The sequence below is a fragment of the Musa acuminata genome, unplaced genomic scaffold (genome assembly GCF_036884655.1).
Source record: "Musa acuminata AAA Group cultivar baxijiao unplaced genomic scaffold, Cavendish_Baxijiao_AAA HiC_scaffold_635, whole genome shotgun sequence".
Lineage (NCBI taxonomy): Eukaryota > Viridiplantae > Streptophyta > Magnoliopsida > Zingiberales > Musaceae > Musa > Musa acuminata.
In genome coordinates this window covers 16,641-32,866 of record NW_027020873.1, presented here as the reverse complement: position 1 = coordinate 32,866, position 16,226 = coordinate 16,641, and the positions used below count along the sequence as shown (strand labels likewise).

General features: G+C 44.1%; 3 protein-coding genes across 5 annotated transcripts; all 3 read left to right on the top strand.

The window, feature by feature from the left end:
* Positions 1 to 1,294: 1,294 nt before the first annotated feature.
* LOC135662608 (chlorophyll a-b binding protein CP29.2, chloroplastic-like) lies at positions 1,295 to 2,490 on the top strand. Its single transcript, XM_065176679.1, has 2 exons — positions 1,295 to 1,861; positions 1,997 to 2,490. The coding sequence occupies exons 1-2, from the start codon at positions 1,358 to 1,360 to the stop codon at positions 2,360 to 2,362; spliced, it is 870 nt and encodes a 289-aa protein (XP_065032751.1). The 5' UTR covers positions 1,295 to 1,357; the 3' UTR covers positions 2,363 to 2,490.
* Positions 2,491 to 3,465: 975 nt separating this feature from the next.
* Positions 3,466 to 9,328, top strand: LOC103994349 (putative 3'(2'),5'-bisphosphate nucleotidase, mitochondrial). 3 transcript variants are annotated; one of them, XR_001979226.2, is made up of 10 exons: positions 3,466 to 3,728; positions 3,802 to 3,898; positions 4,057 to 4,159; positions 4,314 to 4,564; positions 4,642 to 4,701; positions 5,248 to 5,630; positions 7,212 to 7,290; positions 7,379 to 7,429; positions 7,714 to 7,951; positions 8,099 to 9,328. XR_001979226.2 is itself a non-coding variant. In XM_018829612.2 (10 exons), exons 1-10 carry the CDS (start codon positions 3,619 to 3,621, stop codon positions 8,104 to 8,106), a joined length of 1,215 nt encoding a protein of 404 aa, XP_018685157.2. In that variant the 5' UTR covers positions 3,466 to 3,618; the 3' UTR covers positions 8,107 to 9,328. The 3 variants fall into 3 exon arrangements, 2 of the variants coding, with proteins under 2 accessions (XP_018685157.2, XP_065032750.1); XM_018829612.2 differs by having other exon boundaries at positions 7,714 to 7,786; XM_065176678.1 differs by having other exon boundaries at positions 7,714 to 8,890.
* A 4,897-nt stretch (positions 9,329 to 14,225) lies between these two features.
* On the top strand, positions 14,226 to 16,193 carry LOC103993928 (uncharacterized GPI-anchored protein At4g28100-like). The gene is made up of 2 exons (XM_009414168.3): positions 14,226 to 15,407; positions 15,692 to 16,193. Exons 1-2 carry the CDS (start codon positions 14,751 to 14,753, stop codon positions 16,070 to 16,072), a joined length of 1,038 nt encoding a protein of 345 aa, XP_009412443.2. The 5' UTR covers positions 14,226 to 14,750; the 3' UTR covers positions 16,073 to 16,193.
* The last annotated feature ends 33 nt before the right edge of the window (positions 16,194 to 16,226 follow it).

The following is a 16,226-nucleotide window of genomic DNA, read 5'->3' as shown; positions in this document are numbered from 1 at the left end:
TCCTCAGTCCATGATGAAACATGAACAATGGATTTGCAAACCAGGAAACAACTAAAAGAACTTTCTCTCTATATCCGTTTCCTGCAAGTCTTAGATATCAGGATTGAAGTGCCAAATATGCCAGAATCGATTGGATGCTGATGTAGCTGAACCTGTTTCTGCAGGGAAAAGAAGAAAAGAGAGGAAAAGGTGGAATCTCAGAACGCTAGTGAGACGGTTACAAAGTGCACAGGAGATTTCCATTTTGTGAGTCACTAACTTTGCTACTTCATGTCATTGAGCCATGCCAATGCTTGTTTGACAAAGCTTGAACCTGGTCAGTACTTTTTCTTACTTGAAGCACGGAAGAAGCTTCACATGTGTTGTATATGCCAATACTTTTCATGTCTGAAATGTGTTATATTTTGACACAAGGCTCAAGATTCACAAGATGTATTCAGCTGCTCCTTTTCATTTATCCCTTGTACAATTATATTCAATTACTCAGCATACTAGTAGAGGCTGTCTAAGTGTTTCTCACTCAATTCAATATTATCATAATATACTTACATCTTCATTTAAAGGTACAGTATTGTTTCATCTTCTACTTATGATTGATGCTGGTATTTCAGAGCTGGAGTCTACCAACTCATTGATGAGGGGCTTAAACAGCCTTGTTATTTGTGCCACTCTCTGGATAATGCAACTACCAAGAAAGAATCAACTCAACTTAGTCCTCACCAACAAGAACAACATCTCTATCCATGCAGCAACAGATCAAAACGCATTCTTGCTCCGGAAACTATCTTCTCACTGCTGCTAAAGTTAGTTCTGTTTTGTCATGGTGATTTCTCTTCTTTTTCATGTATAATGAAACTTCCCTTTCAGAGATAGGAAAGTGGATGAAATCCCAAATCTCTACCAGAACCAGAAAGTGTTGCTAATGCACAAGTTTTGCTTCTATTTTCCGCGTTCATTTTGATCCAAACTTGTGTCGATTAGATAGTCGAAACGTTCTTCATCAACAACAATAACCAGAGTAAGATTGTAGGATTGGTATTTCCTGACAATTATATTCTTCCTGGTTCTCTTTCTCGAGTTAAATAGCTCAAAGGCCACAGAAACATTAGGCCAACGAACACCCAGTGACTGCTTTCCAGGCATCAACCTCAGGTGGATACTTTTCAGATGAGAGGATAAGGTTGCACACCTCACATCCGTCAGATTGATCTCAGCCTCCACATCGTCCGTCCAGTCTGGCATCCACAGATGACTCCCACAACGCCTATAACCCACCACATCATCAACAAGCTTCCGACACCCCCAACTCCGTCACCAGGGTCTCTCTGTCGAACAAGTGGAGCAGAGAGTGTGACGAATGGCCTCCTCCACAGCAGCCGCCACCTCCCCGTTCTTGGGCACCCGCCTACCCGAGCACAGCCTCGCCAAGGCGGTCGGCCGGTTCCAGGCCCGGTTCGGATTCGGCAGCAAGAAGTCCCGGCCCAAGAAGGCCAAGGCGCCACCGACGTCGGACCGGCCGCTGTGGTTCCCGGGCGCCAAGGCACCGGAGTGGCTCGATGGCTCGCTCGTCGGCGACTACGGATTCGACCCCTTCGGCCTGGGCAGGCCGGTCGAGTACCTTCAGTTCGACTTCGACTCGCTGGACCAGAACCTGGCGAAGAATCCGTCCGGAGACGTGATCGGGACCCGGACGGAGAGCGTCGACGTGAAATCCACCCCCTTCCAGCCGTACTCTGAGGTGTTTGGGCTGCAGCGGTTCCGCGAGTGCGAGCTCATCCACGGTCGGTGGGCCATGCTCGCCACCCTCGGCGCCCTCGTCGTCGAATGGCTCACCGGCGTCACTTGGCAGGATGCTGGCAAGGTATAATATCGTACTCTACGCAAATCTAGCTCGATTTTAGACCCAAGATTTCCGGCGCAACCTTTTTGTCTCGTGAACAGACTTCCTACCCAATATATGTGTACGTAAGAACACTGGTTGGATGTGTGACTGCAGGTAGAGTTGGTGGAGGGCTCCTCGTACCTCGGCCTCCCTCTCCCCTTCAACATCACCACGCTGATATGGATCGAGGTGCTGGTGATCGGCTACATCGAGTTCCAGAGGAACGCGGAGCTCGACCCCGAGAAGAGGCTGTACCCAGGCGGCAAGTACTTCGACCCCCTCGGCCTGGCGGCCGACCCCGAGAAGAAGCCCTCCCTGCAGCTGGCGGAGATCAAGCACGGCCGCCTCGCCATGGTCGCCTTCCTGGGCTTCGCCGTCCAGGCCGCCGTCACCGGCAAGGGCCCCCTCAACAACTGGGCCACCCACCTAAGCGATCCACTTCACACCACCATCATCGACACCTTCTCCTCCTCCTCTTAACCATATCAATCTATGCCTCCTCTCCTTCTTTTCTTCTTTCTTTATGTACTCTGCTACCTGTACGATCCTTATGACTGTAATCATTGCTAAACTTTTAGTATGGTAATCATTACTAACCTCTTCTTGGATCTGTAGGATGTAACTATCATATCTCATCTATAATGCTCTGATTGACGAGTAAAGCGTACGATCTGAAGGCGACAAAAGGTGCAAGTTATCTATGTGGTTTTCTTCACTGGCAGAGACTTGATAGGATGAGATTGGAAGTCATTCTATTGGTGAGGACTCAGATTCCAAACGATCGAATAGACGATTTGAGATTTTTTTGGTTGCAAGATTTCTTCCCGGGGCTAAATTGTTCGGGTGTCCTCGAGCGAAGAGTTGTCTTGTGACTATGTGGTTGTATCCTAGCAGTGAGGTCATTTTCCAATCGCCAACAATCTTACGTGACGAGCTAGCATCAGGGGTTGCTCGGTGTGACTCATTCGATGTTAAAGTCAACGAAGTAGTATACACTGTATGACTGAGTTAGTGTGAAGAGAGTTATCTCTTAAGTGGAAGCTGATGTGTTTCTTTTTATACATGATCTCTATGCTTTCTTACTGACCGACTTAGAATAAGATTAGGTGAATCGTCTGATCTTTTACTATTCTTGATAAGACATGATGATTATTATCGATTATTGATGCGGGATATGTCGGGATGCACTACGATGTTATTTTGAGGTTGATGACTTGAGTGCTACTTAGGTATCACCCTTTTTGATAGATGAATTGACATGAGACAAAATCGTTCCTATCAGTACCAAATTTGATGTATATTAATTTATTTTCAACTCAAAATATTTATAAAAAATAATTTCAAATGTATGTTAATTCTATTTTTGACTTGAAATATCTACCAAATATAATTTAGAAAACAAGAGAAGGAATACGGCTCAGACTGTCGATCGTAGCGGATCCAATGAGGATCCATTTTACATGAATCAATATTGGATGAACGCAATTCGGCAGCGGATCCGAAGAGCCCTTCATTTTTGGTCGGATTATATTCGATTTGTGGGTTGGGATATGTGGGTCCGTCCGGACCGCAAGAAAGGTCGAACTTTTCACCGGCTCCGATTCGACTCGGATGAAGCCAGTCGGGAGAGCAAAATCCGCGAGTCGAAGACTCGGGCGGAAGAGCAAAACGGGGGAGAAGAACGAGGGAAGCATAGAGATCATTGAGCCGGCAGAGCAATCGTCTCCTCTCGGTCCATGACGTTCTTCCTCCTTCAACCGCCCTCGCGGCTTCCCCTCCCTCGATTCCGTGCTCCCTTCTCTCGTCCGCCCTTTTCTTCTTCTTGCAAGACCTTCGCCACCATCAGGTCTCTCCTAAATTCCACCTTCTCACCCCTTTTTCGGGTCGAAACTTCATAAGACGGCTCTTCTCCGTTCCAGGTCGAGCCTTCCCTTCCTTCCGGAGAAGGCCAAGTTCTACGGAGAGCTGGAAGCTGCCGTCGATGTTGTGGAGAGAGCTTGCCGCCTCTGCGTCGATGTACGTTTCTTTTTCTTCTCATTTTCCCATCAATTTACATGTAAGTCTTCAAGAATGTGATGACGGAACGAGGAATATCGCCCTTCCTTTTTTTTTTTTATTCGGGGCGCAAAATGGCCCATTTCTTCTAAAGTTCTCTTCTTTTTCTGATCCATCAGGTGAAGAAGTCGCTGCTGTCCGATAAAGGCCGGATTCTTGAAAAGAACGATCAGACGCCTGTAACAATCGCGGACTTTGGCGTGCAAGCGCTGATCAGCTTGGGTAATCCTATCATCTGTATCGTAATTAACTCCTAAAGTTGTTCATTAAACTATTCGTCCTCTTCTTTGTGATCTCTTTCAAGCAAATATTGTTTTTGAAACAAAACATGAGCTTGAATTCTAATTTTCTTCAATTTGTGTCATGGTAATGGCAGAGCTGAAGAGACTTTTTCCATCTATACCATTGGTGGCCGAAGAAGACTCCGGTTTCTTAAGATCAAATTCTGGAGATCTGCAGAGAGTTCATGGCCACGATGGTAACTCCCTTGTGAACTTGGTGTTGACTGCAGTTGCTGATAAAGCCACTGGTGCTGATGATCCTTTAACTTCTGATGTTGTGTTGGAGGCTATTGATAGAGGGGGGAAGGATGCAGTCTCTTTTGATGCACAGCCTGCTACTTATTGGGTAATTTAAGGGATAGCATCCAATAAATGCATCTTGGAGATTGTTGTATGGTATCCAATCAGTGTCCTTTGTTGTAGGTGCTTGACCCCATTGATGGTACTCGGGGTTTCTTGAAGGGCAATGATGCACTATATGTGGTATGCTTTGCTTCATTTTCTTTCTGCAGCTCCACTAAATGATTATATATATATATATATATATATATATATATATATATATATATATATATATATAATCTTCTGTTTGCACTTTTTACACGGAATTACCAATACCATATTATCAGCAATATGTCAGTGTTTGCTTGATCTGCGTCAAGAGAAGTGTAAACACTTGTATCTAAATTGAATAGTCTACAATGAGAAACAGCTGCAGAATCTTTAAAATTTTTCTGATTGTGTCTGTGGAATTGTAGGGTGTGTGGTAGATTGTCTTTGTTCCACAGTTCCACTTCAATACTGGTATCTGACAATTCAATTATTTTGTTTCTTGCTCTTGTTTCACAATTGTCACCATTGCAAACTATATACTGTCACAAGGGCTTAGTTCCTAAACCAGTTAATCATCTTTATCAGTTATTACAAACTGTTCATCATCACTTCTGGATTGATTTTATTAAAATCATTCACAGTGTATATTGATATTTTTTGTCTGCTTTCTGGATCAAAATATTTCAAAATTTTCAGGTGGGCTTGGCTCTTGTTGTTGACGGAAAAATTGTACTAGGTGTGATGGGCTGTCCGAACTGGAAAGTAGACATTCTTTCATCTGGGATTCATCATAGGAAACCTGGTGACTGTGAAACAGGGATAATCATGATTGCTCATGAAGGCTGTGGAACATGGACAAGGAGATTTTTTTATGGCATGGACAAATTTTTAAGCATGCAGGGTGGTTGGCAGCAATGCTTTGTCGATAGCTGTTATATGGTGCATGAGGCACGTTTTTGTATCCCTGATAGTCAAACCTGGGATTTAATTCCCCTGTCAGCATTTTTTAGTTCAACTGTTGATGATACCAAAGATAGAGATAGAGGAACGATTCTTCTATTGCCAACTTGTTGTGGCAGGTTTGTATGTTTTTGCACTTCTTTATCTCATGATACCATTCTTACATTCTCTGCTTGATATTTTTTTGTGGATTAATTATGCTAGCAGATAAGTCACCATTACATAACTTAAAGCTTATTGGATCCTTGTTCATTAGAGAAAGCATCTGAAGTAAATGCTGCATATTGTGCTATGATTGTCCACAAAAACTAGCAGCCTTCTAAGACTTGTGATCCTTTATTAGTGAGTCCAACAGCCTTGAACAGACAAATGCATGGTAATAGTGCTGAGGTTGCAGCATGATATGTATGGATGATCCAGGACATGCTCACCAAGATTAGGATGTGAATCATATAGACATTAGACTGATCAACCTTTAGATAGGACACAAATTCTTATAATGTGATGTGCATGCAGGTAAAAATTGAAGCCTCTTTATGTTTATATGTTTTACCTTTGCCACCATAAATACTGAACAAGAATGAGCTTGTGGAAGTTAAAATTCTAAATATTGCTAAACTGCAAACCCTCAAAGTTGTATCTTTTTGGTAGCATGTTGTTTTTGTAGCATTGAAAATTGCAAAAGTTTTTTGGGTCAGTTTTGTGAGAATTGAGTATAATATTCTATTATGTGTTTGTATCATATATTCAAACAGAATTTTACATGATAAGCAATTACCGAAGAAAAAGAGTGAATTGATGGGACATTCTATGACATTTGGTGGTCCAATGAAAGCACATGGAGACTTTTTTCTTGCTTCAGTTGCACTGAAAGACATGGTGTAAGGACATCTAAACATTATCTAAACTAATTCTTCGCCCACAGGCTGAGGTGACGATTTTGTCCTGTTGTATTGGCTTTAGCAACTCAGCTTGAGGTGTGTGGCATTAATGGTACATGGACATCACGTGTCAAATACTCAGCAAAGACAAATTTTTGATACATATGATCTGCTATGATATGCGGAAGAATTTTTATACATGATGTAATGGCATTATTCTTTGAGAAATGATTTTTTAAGACCATGAAGCCCACCATCGAAATAGACCATAACTAAGAACTTCTGAAGCAACAAGAATGTATGTTTTTGTCAACTGATTCCAGATAATAGTAAAATTGACATGTATTTTCTGTCTTTTTCCTTGGTTGTTAAGAGTGTAATCAATTTATTTTACGATCTTTTCCTCCATTTCTTAATTTTCACAAATCTTAAGTTCATGCTTTATGACTTCAGGCAGAAATATGAAACTGGCTGTGAGTACTCGTGTAAGTTAAATTTATTGTTATTATTAATCTTTTTCGCTCCTTTGCTTCGATGAATAAATTGCTGTCAAGCAATTTATTGGACATCAATTTTGACATTAAAAAAAAATTGTGTTGCATATATACTGAGTCTCAAACATCTCCCTGGGTGAAGATGATGTTGGCTATAGAATGTTCATCGGTCGCTGACTCTTATCAAATTCTAGAATAGCTACTGCTGTATCTTTTTTTTATTTTTTTTATTTTTGGTTTCTCCAGCATCTATCTATTGTGATCTGCTTCTGTTCATTTTATTTTGCTGAAATAACTATTATTCCCATGTTCTTGGTTTCTGTAGCTTGTGCAAGTACCTTATGGTGGCATCTGGAAGAGCTTCTGTTTTCATTCTGCGAGCCAGGGCTCAAACCAGTATTAAGGTAACTACAGATCAGTTTCTGGTCAGCAAAAAGTTGTTTTAAAGTATATTAGCTTGTATTACTGATTATATATTGCCTTGATTTTTAGGTTTGGGATCATGCTGTAGGAGTTATCTGCATACAGGAAGCAGGAGGAAAAGTATGCTTCTGTGTCCTTGTTTTGTTTTGTGCACTTCTATCGTGATCATTGCCAATAAGTTAGGACATTACGCAATTTTCCCTCTTGGAGAGCTGGGAGTTCCAAATTTGATTCTTAAGTGCTTCACGAATCCAAATGGTCACATTCTTTGAAATCGATTTTACAGGCTATAATTACTCCGAGATTTGTGCTGGTTTTGCGTCTGCTAATTCGAATTTGTATATTTCTTTCTCCTCATTGCATCGAAGGTTCTCTTGATGAGAAACTAACTGCATCTTTACTAGGTCACGGATTGGATTGGAACTGAGCTAGACCTTGCAGCTGATGAAGCAGGCCGGAGAATCATATACCCGTCAGGTGGTGTGCTTGTGACAAATGGAAGATTACACAACCAGCTACTGGAGATGATCTCATCCAATTTCCATGTCATTCGACATGCATAAAATACATTTTCCGTAACCTCTTAATTTGGAATTATTGATGAAAGGAATGATATTTCTCAGAGATATTGGATGGCCCTTGGTATTCCATGTTTTTGGTTCTCACATGGTGCAGTGTCTTTGATACTAATCTTAGCGTACTTAATTATTAGCACCAACTATTAGTTTGAGCTTAAGCCCTCATTGACATGGAAATAAGAGACTAAACAGTTTTTTATTTGATGTTTAGGTACCTAAAAGAGTGTTTCAGAGGCAATTTATGAGCAAGAAACTTGCTTCAAGAGAATTTGCACCAGTTTCCACTCACTGGGAGTGGTGAATGAAGTAAAGAATCGATGGGCGCTATGAAATTTCAGAAGCTTGTCGAGTTGAGAATCTATAAGATCAGAAGTCTAATCAGGGAAGAATGTATCCGTGGACGCTAAACATGACCCATCATAACAGTGAAGAGCCAACCAATCACAGGAAAACATGTATTGTTTCCCGCACCCACAGCAAACTTGGCAGCTTTTTTCCGAGAGGAGAGAAAGAAAGCAGTATTCGCGTCCGCAGCTGGACGTAGATGAGGATTGCAAGAAAGGTATGGATGGAAGGCATCGAGCGTGATCAAGTGAGCTTCCTTGGGACGGTGGGCACGCACGCGCTTGGTCGTGTGAATCGGCGGCGAGGGCAGATTCCAAGAGCGCACTGCCTCGCAACAGCCTCCCGAGAGAAACCGTGATCGACGAACAAGCTTGCAAGCTTGAGGTGTCAATATCGGGGTAGTCTGCAACCACCAACACACACACACTTACAGGAGAAGAAACGGAGAGAAAAAGTAGAGATGGGGAGCGAAGGAAGCGCATACTGTTGGATGGATCTGCTGCCGTCGCTTGCCATGACGAAGCACATTCTCTCGTAGCAGAGTGACTGTCACCTGTAATTTGTGTAGCTACTAGTGGACTGCATCACAAGCTTGACAAATCATGGATTCTAATACTAGCTCATCGCACAAAGCTTCGGATGCTACCCGCATCGGTCATTCGCCTTGTAAATTTGCAGTTGGACATCGAAGGTTGCCATTGGCTCGGTGAGTTGCCTGAGGATTTCGGTGATGTGAAAAGCTGGCCATCGGAGGGATGTGCCTCCTTGACTCGAATGCTATGTGGATGGGTTCGCTGCAGTTGACGATGCTCTCGGAAGTGGCATCTCGGAGTTGCATGCGTTGACAGATCTTACAGAGCTATCTCCATGCAACCGCCGACGAGCGTCAAACTTGGAGGATGATCGGATGGCAAAGCTACCGGAGAAGTGCATGCTGGCGCATTTGAAGCTCCGATGTACATGGTGTGATCTGACGCCGCGTCAACGCTGCTGCAGCTACTTGAATGCCAGTTGTAGCTTGTTTATTTGAAACCAAGATATAGCTCTTAATTGGAGGTTAAAATATTACTTAAAAGTATTTTTTCTATCATTCAAAGTTTTTGTCCAATCACTATTACTAAAATCAAATAATTTATATTTAAAATTATAAGATTAGATCTAATATATTTTTAAAAATTCTGTCATAAAAAAATTAGTTAGATGAATCCAAATATATAATAGCATCAACATAAAGGTAGACCACAAGAATATTAAGTTTACCTTTCTTCTTTAGATAAAGAATAGGTTCATTATTATTCATCCTAAATATATTTTTGATGAAAATAATAATAATTTTATTATATCATAGAACTTGTTTAGGCCCCAATAAAATGTTTTTTTTAGTTTATATATCATAAAGAGCTGTATCGTTTGAAAGAAAGTACATAAAAACTTCAAAGGGCTAAAAATAGACTATACATGTAGGGGATGATAGGTACTCGTAACAACGAGCTTCATTCGTGGTGCAAAAAATTAAAGATAATATTCGTGATTTGTAGAATGTGAAGGAAAAAAATCATAATGGTGATAAGACGATGAGATGAAGGTCTCTCTTTAGAATCGAGTAGTATCATTGATTCGGTTCCAATTATACATGTTGCGTTCAGTTTGTGTAGCTATGATAGATTTTTCAAACCTATGATTCAATTTCTTATATAAGATAAAATGAAAAAATACATATCAATGTAGATATTATTATGGTTAGTACTTTAGATATTCTAACGACTTGGGAGAAGTTATAATAAAATCTAAATTTCTTAGTGAATTAAGATTTAGATTTACCTAAGAATTAAAGTATGAAAAATCTTAGAAAATTAGGTTTCCCAATATTTTGATGAGAGAGATGCAAGACATCTTCGATGCTCCTAAAGGTTTATCTTTAATAGATCTAAAGAGGTTGAGATATTTTTTTTTCATGCTTGAATGAGAATAATATATCTTATAATTGTTAGGATCAAGGGTCCGCACTAAGAGGGGGGTGAATTAGTGCAGCGGATAAAACTATCGGTTTCAAAAAATCTTTCATACGATAAAGCCTGAACTTTAAAATGCTTAACTTGAAACACATGTTTTTAAATGTATTGAAAGCAATAAACTATTAAAGAGGTTTGCAGTGAAGATAAATTGCTCAAAGTAAAATGCAAACCATATTTTTAGAGTGGTTCAGTCAACGTGATCTACATCCACTTTGTCGATTCCTCTTCCGTCAAGACTACCGGCATCTACTATTGGTCTTCTTTCAATAGACAAAGACTAACCACCTTTTACAACTTAATTATCTTTTTATTGGATTTAGGAGATAACATTTACACCCCCACTCACTCATCTCTCAAACTATTCTAACACTTAGAACTTTGAGAGGAGCTCACACAAGATTGCAATAGCGTTTCTATACTTTTTTTACTCTCAATACTTGTATGCTTAACCAGGGATGAGAGGGGTATTTATAGACTTCAAGTTGATTCAAACTTGGAGTTTAAAAACTTTTCATCCCGGGTTTCCTAGGTCCGGTGGTATCATCGCCTGCGTTGGATGGCACCACCGCCCAGTCTGACGATACCACCACCTGTAACCTCTCGGAGGCTATGTCTGGATGGTACCACCGCCCAGACCGACGGTACCACCGCTTGACACAGTATTGAAGATTGTGCCACGATTGTGAGACTTCTTAGGGCACTGCTTGAGCCTTTCATTGGGCCCAATACAGTCCTTACATGGGCCTAGTTGGCCCTTAATTGGGTTGACCTAAATCTAATCCCAATTACATGCTAACTATGAAATCTAAGACATAATCTAAGCTAAACAAGTCTATAAGTCTATTCTTCCGGTGAGCTTCCAGTGATCTTCCAACGAACTTCCGATGATCTCTCGGCAATGTTCCAGCGGACTCCCGGCAAGCTCCTGGACTTCACGACGATCTTCTTGGCGAGTTCCGACGAGCTTCTCTGGTAAGCTCCGAGACTTCTCGGCTAGTTCCGACAGAACTTCCGACAAATGCCTGGACTTCCGACGAACTCTCAAACTCCCAAGGTACTCGTGTCCTTGACTTCGGAATTTCATTTTGCTTCATGCCTTGCTATCGTAGTCAATCTTGCATATATAAAACACACTTTGATCTAGATAATTAATACTAAGCATTAATCAAGTTGTTTGGTATGTCATCGGTCCCTCGACGTTCATTCGATTCTTCGGTGTATCGTCCTCTCTTGCGGCCTATTGCCCAATCGGCCAGTTGACTCCGCAACTCCAATATCCTTGGCACAATATCCGTTTTTCTTGGCCCGATGCCCGAATTCACGGTCCGAAGCCTTCTGTCGATACGTCGACTGTTCCTTCGACCCAATGTCCAATCTTCTGACATGTTTTCCCCCGGTACAACATAATTTTTCCTATTTTAATTGTCTCATTTTGATCGAAGCATCCTATGTCACTCAAGACGTAGATTAAAACATAAACACATAATTGGTTTCATCAATAATATATTAAATCTTACATTAGTTTATGATATATTCCTTTCATTAACGATCTTTATTTCATTTGGAGTTTTCTTTTCCTCCACGGATGAGTTCTTTCGTTATGGGACACCTCAGCAATTCTACAGGGCATTTGGATAATGGATGCGGACACCTTATCATCTTCTTACTTACGGTTCTCGGAATATTATATATTCGTGAAGGATCAGAAGCACTTGATGTTGCTATGTTAATGACTAGTGTCGACTACGAGTTGATTTCTTTTTGTGGTGTCATTCATGTTGGCCAATCATTCATTCCGGACGGAGAACTGTCGAGCATGAACTGTTTCTTCTGCTATGCACCTCGGTCCTTTTACCTGTTACTAGTAATGTCTTTTTCAGATATGAAGCAGCTGATACATCTGCTTGGGGATCACCTTTTACTGCTGATATGATTGCCGCCTCATTGTGTGTGCTTGGTGTCGTCGATTTGCCTAACCATCGTTGCTTTCTGCATTCATGATCTTGATCTACCAAGATCAAGCTGCAACAGCACTCAGGTGACGCACCAAATGAGCCGGTTATACAATCTCTCATCGTCATGCAATCTAAACTTCGAGATGAAAGATTGCTCAGCGCTGTGGCAGCAGCACCTACCCGCTCTGCCAGTTGTGAAGAGAACTCGAGGAGAAGTGGACCTTCGCCATTCCCATCCTTGAGCATGCTTGCCGCAACATCAGCTTCTTGGCATCAATGAGCTTTCGTTAACTCGCTTCCACCGAGTCCTTTCGTTAACTAGCTTCCACCGAGTTCTTTCTTTGGTCAAGTTCAACGTTTCTGATAGACTCACCCACCCCAACCCAACTTGCCTTCTCCACTTTCTGGTCACTCAGTAGCTCGAACATAAAATGCAAACCACTCAGAGAGACAGAGAAAGAGAGAGAGAGAGAGAGAGAGAGATGCACATGGGAAAGAGAGCGGTGAACACTGTACAGCTAAATTCTCATGGAATTTAAGATGGCTTTTAGCATGTTGATGGGAGCTTTTGGGTGGGCATGATTGTACTGCATATATTGGGGTTGCTGAAGACAAATATAGCTACAGATTCTGGTGGTTTGTCACTGTACCCATTTGTCCTGTAATCGTGGCTTGTTTCTGAGGAGTCCCCAGCTGCAGATTCCAATCTCTTGTCCTCATGACGGACGGGGGAATAAAGAGCAGCCGATCAAAACAAATGAATATGAAAAGTGCAGTCACCAGCTAGCCATGGGGTCTCCAAGCCAAGGTAATATAACTTATGTGCAGGGGAGGGGAGGTCTATTATTATACTACTGAGGGCAGAGACATCTTCCCTGTTAGGGGGTCATTTCTTCAAGCGAAGACCCCTTGGCTTGTCTTTGGACTCTTTCTTCTGCTTTGCTGTCATGCTCTACTCAGACTCTTGTCTTCTACCATCCATCCATCCATCATCATCGTTGTCATTTAGGTGAGCAGTTTTGGTTTGATTGATCTTGGCAGGAGTCGATGGTGTAGCTCCAAATCCTGATGCCCTGCTACCTCTTTCTAAGGGGGCCTTCTCGTGCCATGATAACTTGGTGGAGACAATGGTGCATCTGAACCGGTCATGGCTGGCTGGCTGATATTACAACCCTTTTCATGATCTCGGTGAATCGGGAAATAGAATGAACATGATTCTTGACTTCAGTTGTGGCAAAGAATCACAGGTGATTTCTGATCGAATAAAAGGAGCTCATCGAAAGACTCGTTTGACCTCAGAATGACAGCGAAAGATTCGTGCAGGGGAGGTTACCCTCGTTGCTCCATTCTTAACCCAGTTCACCGTCGCAAGATGCTCCTCGTCCTCCTCCTCCGCTAAAGCCGGTTCTCAAAGGTTTGTGATGCCGTCCTTCGTCTGGGATCACCGTCGTCGTCGACGAGGACGACAACAACAGCAGCAGAAACAGCACGGAATCATTTTGTTTCGGTTTTAGAGAGAACGAGAGAGAGAGAGACCATTCACCGTGTTTATATATCTATATATAAGCTTCCAAAACCCAATCGATGCACGTGAACCAGCAGTCGGTGACTGACCCAGTCTTCGGCATCGTCCACGTGGACGTGATGGGATGGCACAGCGGGAGCCCGCCCAATGTCCTGCTTGCCGTCGTCTTCTCCTCTTCACACGGCAAAGGAGATGCATATGGACAAGACACTGCAGACCTCCTCGCCCCACCCAAGTGTCCTCTATTTGATTTCTCGCCTAGTTTTGATGCTAAGTAACCTGATGTGCCATGACATGCAGTGTAATAAATACCATCTCGGCCGCATCATTTAACGAAGACAGCAGACCTTCTAGAGAAGCTAATATTATTTTCCTAATTAATGACCATGTAATGAACGAAAAAACACGAAAGGTACAGAGAAACTAGAAAGCCACAGTACCAAGTACAGAGAAACTAGGGGTCCACCACAGGCACAGAGGAACTCTGAGCTTGAAATGTCAAGGGGATGAGAGGAACGAGAACACCCTGTTCCGTTCTCCCAACAGGAGCCTGGTTGTTCCCTCTTCGTTCTGGGAATTCGGATTTGAAGGATAGGTGGCAGCGTCTGATGAGCTACATCAGCTGTGCCCTGCACAACTCTTGTGCAAGAAGCTGACGGAGGAGGAAGAAACAAGACAACAGAGTAACATCGCCTTCTCTCTCGTTCTCTCTCTCTAAGCTTGAAGCCTCCAACACACGCACCCACACGAACGTGCTCGCTCTCTCAGGCTCGAGTCTTCTGTCGTTCCAGCCGATCCACAGAGGAAAGGGGGGCACCTTTTCTTCGTCTCCTAATAACCTTCTCCTGGTTCATTCCTCCACTCCAGATCCCAACAACTCATGATGCTCTCCTTTCCCAGCGCCACTCCACCTCCTTTTTCAAGCTAACTTTCGCCATAGGAATATTACTCTCCGAATCTTCTTCTCCTCCTCCGACCACTCTGTTGCCGTAGAAGAAGCAGAGGTCGGAAGAAAGAAGAAGAATGAGATCACCCGCTGCCTCATTGCACCTTACTCTCCTCGTTGTCTCGGCCACCGCGCTCACGGCTGCCTTAGCAGCCGGAGTCAAGCCGCAAATCCTCTACGACGAGCAGCGTTCCCTCAACGCTAGCGGCTTCGCCTCAACGACGGTGCCGGCCTTCCCGGTTGCCCGGTCTAACAACCGGAGCGAGTGTCGCCTCGACCTATCCGATGAGCTCTTCGGTGGGGTCGGTGACGCCTGCATCCGCGGGGGTCTCGACAGGAGCCGCTGCTGCCCGGTGCTCGCCGCCTGGCTCTTCGCTGCTCACGCTCGCTCCGCACTGGAGCTCCAGCCGCCGCCCGCGACTGACGACGGGCTTGACGGCATGGATGGGCCGATGATGCCTGACGACAACCAGAAGTGCGTGGACTCGCTGCAGAGCGCGCTTGAACGGCGCGACATCCGCCTGCCGCGGCCCAACGCCACATGCGACACCGTGCTCTGCTTCTGCGGCATCCGCCTCCATCAGATCGGGTCGCTCCGCTGCCCGGCCGCCTTCAACGTCAGCGGCGGCGCAGCCCGGAGCGCCACGCCCACTTTGGCCGTACGTCAACTCGAGGGCGACTGCCGGAACGCATCTTACGCCGGCTGCACCCGCTGCCTCCACTCCCTCGAGAAGGTCCGCTTCCTCGAACCCCTTCTTTACGTACTCTGTCTGTGTGAAAGATTGTTTCTTCTCGCTTCTCTGTCTTTTCCAAGTTCTACAAATAGAAGCGGTGAAGCAACAGAACAGGACACATTTCCCTGCACAGCTTAGTAAATGAACATGCAACATGCGACTCGTCGCAGTTCTTTACGTGCCTCCCCGTCGGACAACACTTGTTTTCACTGTGGATAAACCGCTTGACCTCTCGGTAGTCGCAGCAGCAGCAGCCATAATGATCAATCACCATGGATGTGCAGGTGAAGGGGCATGGCGGTGGTGTGGGGGAATACGAAGGCGGCGGCGATCGGGCAAAGAGGATGTTCGGGCGGGACTGCCAGCTGATGGGGCTCACGTGGTTGCTGGCGAGGAACAAGACGGCGTACATCCCCACGGTGTCGGCCGTTCTGCGCGCCGTGCTCTACAGCGCCCACCCGCCGCAGGCCGGCGGCGGCGGCGGTGGCGGTTACAAGTGCAGCCCTGACCAGGAGAACATGCCCCTCGCCGTCGACTCCCTCCAATTCCAGCACCTCAGTGACTCCGCCGCGGCCTTCTCTTTTCAGCCTGCCCCCCCTGTCTCCCATCTCGTGCTTTCCTCCTTGGCCCTGCTGGTCCTTCTCGCATGGCTTCCCTTCCTCTAAGGCTATCAACAGTATGGACCTTTACTTTTGCCTTTGTCATTTAGCCCTCTCCTGTATATCCTCCTCCACCATGCCGGCCTTTCTCGTTCTTTCATAGATTATTTTTCCTTGTTTGTCTCGAGACCTCTCTTAATTATATCTGTCCTTGCAAAGC

Bases quoted from the DNA above. Each gene is read 5' to 3' on its own strand.
- LOC135662608 (XM_065176679.1), top strand. From the start codon at position 1,358: ATGGCCTCCTCCACAGCAGCCGCCACCTCCCCGTTCTTGGGCACCCGC. The intron at 1,862-1,996 runs GTATAATATCGT...GTGTGACTGCAG, and splicing joins CTTGGCAGGATGCTGGCAAG to GTAGAGTTGGTGGAGGGCTC.
- LOC103994349 (XM_065176678.1), top strand. From the start codon at position 3,619: ATGACGTTCTTCCTCCTTCAACCGCCCTCGCGGCTTCCCCTCCCTCGA. The intron at 3,729-3,801 runs GTCTCTCCTAAA...TCTCCGTTCCAG, and splicing joins AAGACCTTCGCCACCATCAG to GTCGAGCCTTCCCTTCCTTC. The intron at 7,430-7,713 runs GTATGCTTCTGT...CATCTTTACTAG, and splicing joins TACAGGAAGCAGGAGGAAAA to GTCACGGATTGGATTGGAAC.
- LOC103993928 (XM_009414168.3), top strand. From the start codon at position 14,751: ATGAGATCACCCGCTGCCTCATTGCACCTTACTCTCCTCGTTGTCTCG. The intron at 15,408-15,691 runs GTCCGCTTCCTC...ATGGATGTGCAG, and splicing joins GCCTCCACTCCCTCGAGAAG to GTGAAGGGGCATGGCGGTGG.